Raw genomic sequence first — 14662 nt, 5'->3', positions numbered from 1 at the left:
GACTGCTTATTCTATAGCATGGGGCATATTCAAGATTTTCCAATGTACTTGTTTTTTCTCAAGTCCTGGCCCTGGTTTTCACTCTATTTACTCTCTACAGTAAATATTTTTGACATTCAGTAAATCTGGCCTTTGAAAGTATTAGGTTAGAAAAATACCTTAAACTACAGAGTAACAAAATATTGTCTATTTTCTGAAAACTCAGATCCATGTGCAAACTCAGGGGTTTATTTTTTGGGTCTCTCATATGTTTGTTGACACCTTTCTTAGATATCTGGTGAAATGTAAAACTCATTTTTCTAACCTAATAACTCCAGGTGACAAACTGACATATACATTTTACATTGTTTCTTCCAAGTTAGCTTCCACAATTTCCTGACAGGAGATTTTGGTGGGGTTTATTTTCGGTATTTGAATAAGCTTCATTTTGTCAACAACTTTCTGTCATTGTGGTGCCTCTAGGAGAAAGAAATATCACATGGTTCCAGTAACTTCAGCTCAACACTGGTGTTGGATTTTGCACTCACAAACACAGGTCAGCAGAAACAGCAATAGCAATTATACAAAAATATTGTGCTAACTCACTCATCTTAATAAGAACTGGGCACATGCTAGAAAGAACATAGGAAATAGGTTTTTCTTTGCTACACCTTATCCATTCACTTATTCAAATAAAACCTCTATGAATGTGGTTTTGTCCATAGAGAGTTAAATAGATTTGTTAAATAGATTAGCAGAGTCAAACAGATTTGTTTATCAAGACACTGTCATTAGGTTAATAATAACTTGGTAATTCTTTTTCATGGAATCATAGAATGGTTTGGGTTGGAAGGGGACCTTGAAGATCATCTGGTTCCAACCTCCCTGTTTTCTTGGAGAAGGCTGAACACCTGCCTGCCCATGGGAAGCTGTGAATTAATTTCTTGTTTTGCTTTGCCTGGGTGTGCACAGCTTTTTCTTTCCCTATCAAAATTTCTTTATCTTAACCCATGAGTTTCCTTGCTTTTATTCTTCCAATTTTCTCTCCCATCCCACCAGGGAAAATGAGTGAGCAGCTGTATGTGGTTAAGCTGCCAGCTGGGGTTAAACCACATACATAGATACTTTAATAATTTAGTATTTTGTACCTGATTCAATTTATGGGAAATTTGCATTCCTAAGTAACTTGCAAATTAAAAGGCTTTGTATTCATAACAAAAGACAACTTTCACACGTGTTCTCTTTGCAACATTTTTTTTTTCTGCTAAACTACCAGTTCAGAATATTCACTAAAGCTTTAGTGACTTCTCATTACAAAAACTTCTACCCAATTCCAAGAATTCATTGCTGATGTGAGTGGGCCAGGACTGAAAAGCAGTAGTTTCACAGATTTATAATTTTTTTATCATTAATGTTATGCACAGTGTTTTGAAAAGAATATCTTAGCTTTGCTTACCTTTAAAAAGAAATTAGCTTTTTTGAAAAATTCACCATCTGTTAAGCAGAAGGTTGTTTCTAGCAGATTCCCTCAGCAGCTGTGAGAAGACTTACCAAATCATGGTAATCAAGGAACTTACTGCAGTCATGTATAAGGTTTAGACACGGTGTGACCACAATTTATCCAGTTCAAATAATGTATTCCATTTTAATATATTTTTCTCTATATTGCTGTGTTATTATAGGAAACAGCAAGATTTCAGAAGAAATAGAATAGGCATCATTAGATTTTAATTGCAATCAATTGGTAAGGTCATGACTAAAGGCATTTATCAGCTGAATGTCTTTGAAATATTAAGAAAAATATTAAACCATTGTCTGAATGATTAAGTATAGAAAGTGTCTAATTTCACTAACCTACCATTGTGCTCAAAATCTTTCTCTTTAATTTATGATGGAGATAGATTCAATGCAGGAATGGCCTAATAAATGAGGAATGAGAATCATACAGTAACTTCAAGTCCATAACAAACATTTATTCCTCAGTTTGTGAAGTCACTAGAAGAGTAGAGATTATGAAAAATCAAGATAAATTCAACATTTTTGAGGTCTGAGCTTTACAGTTTCTAATATGAACATTGGAACATATTAAAATAAATTTGCACTTGAATGAAAGCAAAACAAGGATAAATATTTTTAAATAATTTGAATTCCAGAAAAAGCACCAATCATTCTTACCTGCAGAGGTTTTCACAATTTCAGAAGTGTTTCTGAGACCCATAAAGTCAAACTGATAGAGTCTCCAAGATTTCTGGTCAGCAGCCTCCACTGAATTTTTCCTCCATCTGTAAATCATTTCCTCTTTAGGATAGCCATCTAGAAATTAATATATATATACACATTTGAACATTTTGCTTTTCATAAAAAAATGTTCTGCAAAATATTAGCAGTTCACTATTTCCGTGCTATTTGGGAACACCTAAATTTCTGATCTGATGCTTTGTCAGTGAGTTAAGTGGCATCATTTGGTCAGAGTTGTATGGCACACAAAAATAGAGTCATAATACTGGCAAACCTGTGATCTTTCACAATCATTGTTTTTTAACAATGGACAATATATGATTGTTTCTATCAGAAACAGATCTCTTCAGAGGTTGACTGTACTAATTGGAGATCCAGACACAGAAGTATGCTGCTTAACATAAACTCTGAAGAAGCTGTGCAAACCAATAGAATGCAAAAAATGGGGAGTCTTTCAGTGTAAGATATGAACAATTGAAAAGGACACATTGTTTTAAAAGTTAAAAGTTTAAAAAGTTCCAAGGGGGGTTCTGCTACTGTACTTCTGAAAGAAACATAACACAGTGCAAAAGACAGCAAAATTTTAATTAGCATGGGAATTTTAAAGTGATTATGCTACCATATTTCTTCTGAAGTCTCAAGTAGTTAATGAGGCATCACCTGATCTCTACTGCTGAAATAGCTTCTGAAAGCCTTTATCAATTTAGCACTCAGTGGTCATAATTAATTCTTATGCCAATTTTTAATTTCCTTTTTGTTAGAGAATGGCATTTTCCAATCAATGTCCAACAAATCTTCAACCAGTTCAAACCATAATAATAAAACCATTTAGAAAAAACCAGCCCACCCATGCTAGTTAAAATGAGATTGTTCTCTAATGCATAATACAATCAATTTTAATTCATCTCATTAATATAGTAGCTGTAGATTACAAGGCAAATTAAAAGTCAACAACAACAATAGATGGTTAATATAATTGTCACATCAGTAATTTTTTTTTCCCCATTGAAAATTGATGCATTTTTGTATTTGCATTGCAAAACAACCTCTCTGGTCATGGTGCTATTTCCTCCTATGAGTGTCTTTTCAATCCTGTTTTAGGTCCCACCCTGCTGGGGGACTGCTGTAAGGTGTGCATGGCCTCATTTATCCCTCTCACTAACACAGTAAGTAAAATACCCAAAAGTCCCTTAGTTCTAATCTAAAAAATGACTAAAACATCACTATGTGTGAATTCAAAATGTCACATTTGTATATTTCCCATCAATGTAAATAAAGAAATAACCTGTGCAGGACCCAGCTGAGTAACAAACACTGTTCTCTGTGAGAACTATTGCTGACAAATAGATTTCACTGCCAATTCTGCTGGGCAAGTCTGTGAGATTGACCTAAAGGTTAATTTTTTTGGCTGGCAGATTATGTCAGAGGATGCAGTGATACAGTGAAAGAAGTAAAGCTTTGCAGAGCCTCCAAGCCATAGCCCTGAATGATCTGAAATCTTTTCGAGTCTGGCTCATATTTCACGGAGCCCTCTGATCACATTTCTTCCTCTTCCAAGTAACAAACAATAAAATGAGGAAATGGCATCAAGTTGCACCGGAGTGGGGGGTGGTGGTGTTAGATTGAATATTAGGGAATATAAGATGGAGTCCCTTTTCTCGGATAAATTTCACTATAACCATTATAAGTAAAAATGCTTCAAATATCTTGCAAGTAAAAAAGATTTCTTTTTTAATACATTATTTTTAAGTGATTTTTAAATGACATTTTTACATCTTTTCCCCAAATTTCACTGAAAAAGTTGTGCCAGTTAGACTTGAATTCAATGAACAAGTTCATGGATTCTCATCCTTCAAGATTTTTTCTGTATTTTTGACTAAGAAAGGTCAGTTTCAGTTTCAAAGTATCTCCTTTCAGTATTATTCATCATCATTAAATCACAAGCAACTGACCTCAGGAGCCCATCGTGATATTGCAATAGTTCCTTAATCCACAGTTGCTGAGATCTGCTCTTACAATGATTTGGTCGCTTACATCATAAGAGAGAAGTACTAGAGATTCAATGGGAGTTGTTTCAACCTCTTAAATAAATAACTGCTGTTATGTTCTGCTCTGGTGCCAGGTGACTGACTTCACTTTTCGATTATTTAAAAGAATAATAATTTTATGGAGGAGTGACACATCTCTTTGGACAGTGTATCACTCCTAGAATTCATTTATCTTACAGAATAGACTGTTCATGATGATTCTTCTTTTGGTGATATTCAGTATTTCCCGCACACAGCCTAATTGTTACTAGTTCTTTAAATATTTCATTTTAGCAAACATCAGAACTGGAGACTTCAGTAGTTGCAAGAAGATGTGACCTCTGTTGTTCAGCTTCTTTTCACTTTCCCAGCATGAAAAATGACGGTAAATTACCTTAAATTTTTGGCCTTGTGGCTTCAAGTCATTCACACTGAGAAAATTTCTGTCAAGTGTATTTACCCTGCCAAGTTGCTTTAGGTTATGTAAAAATATTCACACTGCAGTAGGGCAAGCTTCCAGGAGGTCCTGGAGGCTTTCCAGGAGGCACCAGTAAGATGGCAAGGGTGATGGCCTGGGAAGAAGACAACCAAGTGTGTGTTCTGTGTTACAGTCATCTGAGTTCTAGCAATCTGCAGCTCAGGATGTTCTCAACCAAAGTCTGCTCAACAACTTCATTCTCCCTCCCATCATTTTACTTGATTAAATTCTCCTACTTTCAGACCCAAACCAGAGGCTGCTTTTTAGGCAGTGCTACAACTTTTATATGCCATATCAACAACTTTTAGAGACCACTCTGATCATCTGGTTTTTGTAAGATGCTACTTTGCAAAATCAGGTCAAAACCAAATTTGATTATTTCTTTAAGAGCTCAAGGGAAATTACCTATGTAATGCCTTGTGTTTACTTTCACCAGAGGAGGGGAGGGGAGAGGAGGGGAGGGGAGGGGAGGGGAGGGGAGAGGAGAGGAGAGGAGAGGAGAGGAGAGGAGAGGAGAGGAGAGGAGAGGAGAGGAGAGGAGAGGAGAGGAGAGGAGAGGAGAGGAGAGGAGAGGCAGCTATGGTAATAATAATAAAAAAAGATAAATGTGAATGCTGTAAAGGCAACTTCTAATTCTGACATGATTTATTTCAGCAGTAGTAGATAATTGCACTTAGGTGATAACTACAGCAATTAGAAATGTTATTCTTTGCCCTGTTTGCTTGCATCAGTAATTGACACCTTATTAACAGTACATTAGCTCATGAAAAAAAATCAACCAACATCATCATGACTGCAGATTAGTGGATCTAATACTGCCCTGAAGTTAAAGGGTACATGTCCCACTGAAGATAGTTTTTCTACCTAAGAATTTGCTTTAATATAACTGTGATACCATTCTGATGAAGAACTAGAGGATCCAGTCACTATCATTAACACTAATGCTTAATTATCCCTTACCTGGGACTAATTCTCTATTCACTAGAAGTGTAGAACGCTGATGTGATTCACTGATAAACTATATGGTAGCTTAGATTTTGGGAGGAACTTGTGGCATCAATTCTTCTTTTGGGCCTTCAAAGTAGAAGGAAAAGAGAGGTGTTGCTGCTACAGTAATAGTTCCCGAAACAAGGATTTTCTGTGAACCAGCTTTTGTAGGAAGTAATAATTTTCTTGCTACTTATAGAAGAATTAAAATTTTGGCTCAGAGAAAACAGAGAAGAAAACAGAAGGGTGAAAAATGAGAAGGGAAAGAAGGCAGAGAAAAATGTACATAACTGGACTGAAAAGAGAGAGATTTTTCTCTTGAGGACATTTTGCGATGTGGCTTTTCCAGGTACTCACAATCTTCTAAAATTGAATAGATGCATCTCACGTGGGAGTGCTAAGATTTTGTCACACACAGCCCTAGCAGTAAACACTCCCAGTTCGAAGTAGCACATCCTAAAGGATAGGTAGAGTGGTATGAAATTACCTTAAGAAACTAAGACAATCCTGTTGCATCATCATACCTTTGTCTATCCTTATGCTCACCTTATTAGCTCTATCCTTATGCCCACCAGACAATTTCCACTTTGACTTATTTACAAGTAGCACCATGAGCGATTTGGTTTTGGAAAATGGTTGGTTTGATCATATATTATCCTTATAATTCCACCTTTCTATTGTTTTGAAAATACCTTCATCTTTTCTGAAAAAAAACCCAAAAAAACCCAAAAAACACCAAAAAACAAAAAAACCAAACAAACCAAAACAAACAAACAAACAAACAAACAAACAAAAAAAAACAAACAAAAAAACCCCCAAAGAAACCCCACCAAAACAAAAATTGAAAGAACAGTCTCATCTTGTAACCTGTCTTATAACAGGTCTTGTCTTATAACTTGATATTTTTCTATGCATTTTTATCTATATGCTTATTTTTACTGCTTGCTAAGAGTTTCATTTGGAAGGCAATTTTCAGAAGGCTCATGTGCAACAATTGCTTGCCTTGTTCTGACCAGCAGCTTCTTTCACAAATTAATTCACTTGTAATGAAAACACCTGCTAAATATTCAGATTCTTCTGATTTAGCCATATTTCATAACCATGCCTGACATCACTAACTGTAAATGGGCTGATCTCACATCTAACCTGTTGGATATAAATTTTATGTATTCTAAGGTTAGAATTCTGGCACAGATCAGAGTACTGAGGACAGATAAAGTTTGCTTAGTCGTGTGCAGTCTTCATCATGCTTTTTGTGGAATGGATACTTGACCCTTAGTTTCTGTTCTTTTACAAATAGAACAATGTGAAGATTTTGCCCCCAGTTTTCTGCAATACCATCCAACTGAAGAATGACAGTCCAGAATGCAGTTTTCCTAGCTCAAGTTGTCTTCAGATCTGAATGATTCTGGAATATGTAGTTTTTCTATTCTCCATGTATTTAGAAATCTTCTTATAAACAAATATGCAAGTAAGAGACAGAATTTCAGTTTCTAGCTCCTTATACTTGTTTTTCACAGCTAACATTGAGCTATTTGATAATGAACTGGTGTTGTTTCACAAATGTATTTCTTTACAGACAAAGAATAGACTTTATTTATAATGTGGTTTGGAAAACTTCTGATAATGTATTCCAAGTCTCACATTTTTATTGGCTTCAAGACTGTAGATGGTGAATCGCAGTAAAAGGACATTTTCAGAAATGTATGGCAAAGAGGTGGCCTTTGAGAATCTGCTGGAATCCTGTGCTGCTGCTTTGTCCTGCCCTAGATCTTACACACCATGGCCAGCTCTGCATGCAGATGGGATGCTTCACCTGAGCACTTGCTGTGCTCCATAAGATTTAGGGTGAGATTCAAAGAGGTGGTAGTCTCATCTCATCTCATCTCATCTCATCTCATCTCATCTCATCTCATCTCATCTCATCTCATCTCATCTCATCTCATCCCATCCCATCCCATCCCATCCCATCCCATTCCATCCCATCTTATCTCAATCTCCCTTCTTTTATAAATGCCCTACAACAATGACTGAACAATGCTGAGAATTCAAGAACTATGTACTACTGCTTGGAGATCAGACTCATTATTGTACTCCTAAATATGTACATTGAGTTCTGTAATGGAAAACAAACAGCTCAAAAGGAATATTTTAGCAGCTAAAATATTGCGCTTGGCTGACTGCATGAGCTCAAGTGAGAAGAGAAAAAAATAATTTCTTTTTAGTTTATAACTGACTATTGAAGAACCTCCAGCTGCATGCAAGATTTTCTCATGTCCATTTCAACATGAATTTTGTGCTGGATGCGAAAATTTTGAGGTACTCTCCAGAATTTTTGCTGAGGTGTGCAAAGTCTGAGTGACTGCATACTGAATAAGCATCTCAGGCAGATAGAGATGATGTCATTCACTCACAATTTTCTGTACAGCAGCTGGCTCTTAATTCAGCCTTACATAAAAGAGGAAGACAGCATTATTACAATAAAGCAGATGAAAAATATTTTTATAAACCAGAGAAAGTCAAAGCTCCTAGCATGAGAATTTAAAACCAAATCTATCAGGGCTTGCTTGGGACAATTTAGAAGTCAGAGCTATAAAATAGTCAAAGTAGAACATGAACTTCAGTTTATAAAAGGAATATCTGTCAAATCTTCAATTCCTTGATGTGCTCACATTCTCTATAGCCAGAACACAATCTTCCTTTTCTGTTTATTTAAACTGCACTTCTATTGAAGATGTTTAATGACAATGACCTTCTAAAGCAAGTACCTAAATTTCCTGTGACTGGGATGGACTGCAGTGCCACCAAAAGATTCTTCTCAGCTGATTTCAAATGTCCCAGCAGGAGCTGAATACCATTCTCTAAAGGCCTTTAAAGTACATAATTTTTTTTACTGATTATGTAGGCCACCTCAAACATAGGGGCAAAATAGCTGTGCAAGGTAAATGAAGTAAATTCTATCAAAGTTCTTTATCACCAATATGTGTGTTTTGGTTTAAATATAGCCCATAAATGTTCAATGTCAGCTGCAACTGTACTGAATATTACAAGATAAAATAATTCTGCTTTTACCCATTTAATTACAATAGTTAACTGCATCCTCCATGTAGGACTACTAAGATTTCCTTTAAGACTATCCTGATAAGGAAGATAACATTGTTTACTTCATGCATTGCTTTGCTAAGCAAAGTGCTGAGAAAATGTGTTTTGGCTCATCTGAAAATATGTAACGAACAAGCAGAGATTCTGGTGAAGACTCAGAGCTCAAGTAAAGTAAACACAGCCTTATACAGCTCAGGAAATGAAATAAAGTATACTCATAAAGTTTTTTAGTCCATGCAGGTGGGGATGAATAGAGAGAACATAATTTAATTACAGGCTTCTTCCTCTCATTGACAAGTAATCTATCTAATCCTTTTATTTGAACACTTGATATGAATGGGATTTTGAAGACTGAGAATCATTTTGTGTTTCTCACATGGGTCTGATATTTAAGGTTAATTCTAAACATGCTAAATTCTTATCTTCCAAGTGCTACTCAATAATCAGTATGTGTACTCATACGTTAAGTATGAGTGCATTTTAAGAGGCATATCTATTAGCAGCATTTATAAAGATGGATAGGAAGACTTTGTAAAATAATAATTACTACTAATAATAATGTATAGATAGAAAAATTCATAATCACAACTTGAAGGTAGCTCTTGAAATAGCTATGGCATCCTCAGGAATATTGGCATCCGTTTAGTTTTCAGTGTCCAACTTCTTGGATTAGAAACAATCTACAATTTTTCCACACTGTCCCCCATATAGAAATTTTCTATCCAATTTCAATTACAGAAATCATTGTAGCTAGATATTTACCTTACATAGTCCATATATTTTGTGACTAGCTTGAACTGTACATTTTCAGACCCATGAAAATGAAAACTTAGCTATCAACAATGTTTTTTCTGAATTGCCATGAAACCCATTACAGGCTTCACAGAAGCTGCATCAGCAAAGCCCATGGCTTTACAAAAGCCATCAGAAATATACTATTCTTAATCAACACAACATTAATGGAAACAGGTTATGAATTAGACTTCCATGCAAGATTACTATGACTTTTCTATAGACCTTCTCAGAATATATCAGGAATTAATAGCAAAAGGTAAAACAATAGAACACTCCAATCTGAAAACACAGTTTTTCTCGAGTAATGCCATTCCTAGAATAAAATAATTTGCAGCCTAAATTTAAAACTAAAATGTCATTAAAACTGAGATTAATAAGAATGAGTTTTTAAATGAAATGTGGAATAAGTTTGTTGATATTGAAAAGAAACAGCTTATACAAACTTTATTTTATAAAGGACTAATATCTCTGTTTCGCATGACAGTGTAGTTTAACATGGGAACTGACAGTGAAAAATCAAAATCAGTTATTTATGTCTGATTTCTAATTGGGGAAGTTCAGTCTATTTACAAAGAAATTAGTGTTATCTGGTTATTAATGTAGTTACTATCATTCTGCATATAGATTTGTTGTCATTTACACACTTTTATAGTCATTTGCCCACACACTAAAATTCACAAACAATAATATTAATAGCTCTGTAAAGTAAAGCAACAAAGAAATTTCAATTTTTTTGTAATATTTTGCTAGATTTCTGGTTTTAGCTCTGTAGGACTTGTTTGCGCCTTATTGGCAAAGCATGCAAGACTTGGCAACCAAAGACAAATGTTAAAATACTATTTCTGTCTCATAGAAAACAACAGTTCCTGAAAAAGTCACGTTTAAGATATAATCTCTCTGATCATAATAACAGTTCATCAAAAATTATCTGATAGAACGGAATTTCAGATGAACAGAACACATTGTTGATTTTGGCATATTTGCCAAATGTGTTACGATGAATTGGTAAATGCATTCATATTGCGCTCACTGAATTTGGCTCTCCACTTCTCTGAAAACATGTATCAAAGTCTCAGTTTGTCATTTACTTTCCAAGCACCTCAGGACTGTTGCTTCTCTGGTTTTGCCTCCCCCGCCCCGCTCAGTATTTAAATCTAATTTTCTGCCATGATGCTGCTGCTGGAAACTAGCTGACAGTCCTGTGTACTACACCAGTCCAAGTATCCTTCATGTCCTTTTCTCACCTTCTGAGATGCATGTATTGGTTACACTGAACTTTCTGCCTTGTGTCTGTGTATCCCAATGCCTTCATCTCTTACCCAGGTATGTAATTTCAACCACGTGAAATTTATTTTGGTTAGCTTTACTTCAGCGTAGCTAAAACATTCGTGCTAAAACTTCTGAGCAGTCATGCTCTTATACTGTTCTCTCCAGATCCTCAGAGTGACTGTAAATCTCAGTAATTTACAGTACACAATAGGGTAAATTCTGAGTCTCCTGAGAGTTTATTTTGCAATTTCTGGTCCCAGACTCTAATCATTATCTAAATCTCTTCAGATAATCCATTAATTCTCAAAAATTGAAGAGTTCTGGTGGAGGTAGAAGTGAAGAAGCCAGCTCATTGATCCCTTTTCCTGATAGAAAAAAAGATACCAGCTGTGCTTCCCTCATGCATCTCAATTTTCTTTGGGAGGCACTATTTCTCAGACCTTAGGTTCATGGATAGCTTTGCCTATAGCTAACCAAGAGGTATTAAGTTCTTCAGTACCTTTTTTCAGAAACAGATAAAATCTGAAATGTCTACACACCTACCATACATAGCTCTGTGCTGCTTCATTTTCTGATACGGCTTTAGGGCATTAGAATTCGGTATCAGCATAGAACACAACTGCCTGCAATCGCTCTGAACCCCCCAAGCCTATGGCTCCCACAAGTCCTTCCAGGGCATCAGGCTGCTGTCATCACATAAAATATTATGGCTACAAGGGTGGTCCATGGTGCATGCCTGGAAGCCTAGCTGCTCTGTCTCAGACAAAGGTGCTTTCTGGCCCTTGGCTGATTTACAGTGAAACAGCTTCTTCTGTGGCAGTGAAAATGACAGTAATGCAAAGTTCACAAAGCAGTTGCCAGAGTCTGTCAAAATAATTTGTTCCTGAAAAATGTGCACCCATGTTTCTGAAAGAGAATATTATCTTGTATATCCAGCTCATGGAAAACCCTTTTTATAAAATTTGGTTTGTGTGTTTATATTTAGGAAGTAAAAAAAGAGAAAACAATACCTAACCACCATTACAAAACAGTGAGAGTCTTTGTGCAAGATCCTATACTTGAAAATTTTTAGGGAGGAATTTTTGGGGTAGTTCAAATTTCAGTTTCTTACCAAGTTCCTCATTGTCGTGTACTATTCTTCTACCTCAGCACTAGTCTGAACACTATTCTGAAAAGTGCACAGCTATTCTAGGCCCTATATAAATCATAATGACAACTATTAAAAAAAATCCCCAGACAGAAAATCAAAACATCAGCAGCTTTTGCTTCACGTGTCTCTTGACCAAGTAACAAAATCTTTTTGGCTTGGTTTGGTTAGGAAAAGGAGCTTATGTAATTACATTCATTGTCTCTGCTTAATGCATGTTATCTGTCCTCGCTGGCGTAACTTTTGCACTCATTTCCCAATTTTATTGTAATTTGACAGAAGAAAGTAAGCCTCAGATATTACATATTCCTTAAAAGGGAGCTCCCACATAGAGGAGATGTTTTGTTATAATGCTCCTCAAGGAGAAAAAGGTTGCAGTCTTATCAAAGATCTCAGAAGACCACTCATCCTCAAGTTATGTTCCCCTGGAATATCAATCTGCTCTTGTCCTGCAACCAGAAATGCTTCTGGACACTGCACTACTACAGTGGGTTGAGAGGAATTTTCTCACAAAAACCAGGAGAGGAACAGAGGACCTGCTCTTAAAAAGGTATGAGGGCTCATCCAGTCCTAATGACATGTATGTTGTCGAGCACAAAGTCTCTATTTAAAGTCTCAACAGGTCTCCTGACATTGTCTGTAATATACCATCTCCTTTGTGTTGCCTTCATCACATATTTCTCCAGTAACACAACTTATTTTAGCACCCCTCCCAAAAGATCCTTCCCTTACTACCAGCCAGTGATTTAGCAGATGCCATATTGAATGGGCCTTAAACTGCTTGTATGGCTTTGCCCAAGGACACTGACAAGTAGAGGATTTCATCCTTAGGCCTACCAGCAGGCAAAAATCTGTCACCACAGAGGCTTTCTGGACATGGCTTTCTGCTTCTCATCCAGCATAGATATTTCAATTAGAATGGCTGGCTTTGCCATGGCATACTGTGATTTCATGCCAGTTACATTCCTTTGAAGATGACTGATAATATGCCCCAGATCACTGTTGACACAAAGTCTTCTCCAATCACATTACCTTAACCCTATTAGGTTAGACAGACCTTCTATCTTTATTTTATATATTAGTCCCAGATTTTTTAAAGATCCTATAACATTTCCTTTCCCTTTAAACATTTTGGAAGAAGTGGATATTTTAATTCCTTCCTTTTCTCCTATCTCTCTCCTTCTCTTGATGGGTTAAAATCCCAGTGCAAGTGACCTTCATTCTCTTTGCCTGTTCACTGAGGACAGGTTGCTGGAAATGCTATGGGCAGCTGTGGTTTGACATGTCACTAGGACAGGAAGCCCAGCTCCAAAACACAGAGCCCATGTTGCAGTGGGAGAGTCCTCACAGAACCACAGGGTAAATCCATTCAAATGCAAGTGTCAGATGCCTGGTCCAAATCTTTTATGAGCTTTCCAAGGCTCTGGAACAGACAAAAGGGTCAGAAGAAACTTGCACTCCTCTGCCCCAAACAGAAGACTGCTGCTGACTTTGTCTGTCCTAGGGTGCCTCTCCTTGCTTTCCAGGGGCAGGTTTCTAAAGCAGGGAAATTAAGATGACATTTAAGATTTCACACAAGTGAAAGACAAAAACAAGGAGAGCCCAACAGACCAAAATAAGCTCTTTGCATGAGTACAGGCACAGGGGACTGCAATTTTCTCTTTGAAAGTCAACTCCACTAAGAAAGGAACAGAATAAAGTTTCAGGTGGAATCTAAACATGCTGAATACCTGTGAGCAGCTATTAGAAGATTTCTCGATCAAAGAAGGTTTTAAATTTTTGGAAAATAAGAGCTCTCTTTCTTGAATGATAGGCCTGAAGCTGTTCTTCAGTCAGTTCTAGTAAAAATAAAAATATCCTGTCTCTGACAAAAGGGGGGCAGCTTTGCCACCCTCTCATTACAGCAGTGCATCTAGTTGTACAAAATTCCCTCTCCAAATTGTCCAGTTTCTTGTTTCCTTTGAAAGGGTTTAGCAAAGCAGAAGGTCCCCATACCTTTCACAGAAAGGTCTACATACCTTTCACAGAAATGACCTGTGGGACAAATCCCACTCATTTCTGAAAAATTCTCCTGTAACAGCTAACTTGGCAGTCTAAATAAACAGATTAACAGAATAAAAAATGTTCTGGCTTTTCAGCTGGCTTGGCAAAAGAAACGCAAAGGAAGGAAGTAACAGCCACACAGAGCAAAGCAAGCAATGGAGCAGCCTTCCATCGCTGGAGTAACCCTCTTCTTGTCTTGTGGTGAAATGAGGATGAAGTTCACACTTGTTACCAGCAGCACAGACAGGCAAATTTAGATGGCATATGAAACCAGTGGCTCGACCTCAGAAAACATGGAGTTTTTTCACAGGAGACTAAGATGTAACAGAATTTGTGTCCTGAAAGCACCACCTCCACTTTATATTTCTCTTTCCTATTTTTTCTCTGATCAATGGACATATATAACTTACAGTGAATCACTCCTCAGTTCACCACCCCCATGTCTGGATGCAAAGAGAAGTGACACACTGTGGAACAGGGTGAGAGAGAAACTGTCTGTGGGTTTTCTGGTGCAGCAGTGGAGAGAAAGTGGGATGCTCTCTAGGCTTCATTTACCTTACTGAGAGCATAAGTGTGGTGCCAAGTATTTTAGGTGTT

General features: G+C 36.8%; 1 protein-coding gene across 1 annotated transcript in view; it reads right to left on the bottom strand.

The window, feature by feature from the left end:
• Positions 1-14662, bottom strand: part of GABRG3 (gamma-aminobutyric acid type A receptor subunit gamma3) — a 287460-nt gene that overhangs the window by 45199 nt on the left and 227599 nt on the right. Inside the window, exon 6 of the mRNA XM_083855542.1 lies at positions 2155-2292. Within this exon, the coding sequence (XP_083711668.1) occupies positions 2155-2292 (138 nt within the window). The remainder of the gene's footprint in view (positions 1-2154; positions 2293-14662) is intronic.

The sequence above is a fragment of the Zosterops lateralis genome (assembly GCF_965231275.1).
Source record: "Zosterops lateralis genome assembly, chromosome: 2".
In the NCBI taxonomy this organism is placed as follows: Eukaryota; Metazoa; Chordata; class Aves; order Passeriformes; family Zosteropidae; genus Zosterops; species Zosterops lateralis.
Note: the sequence above shows the minus strand (reverse complement) of the source record. Positions and strands in the feature narration are given on the sequence as shown.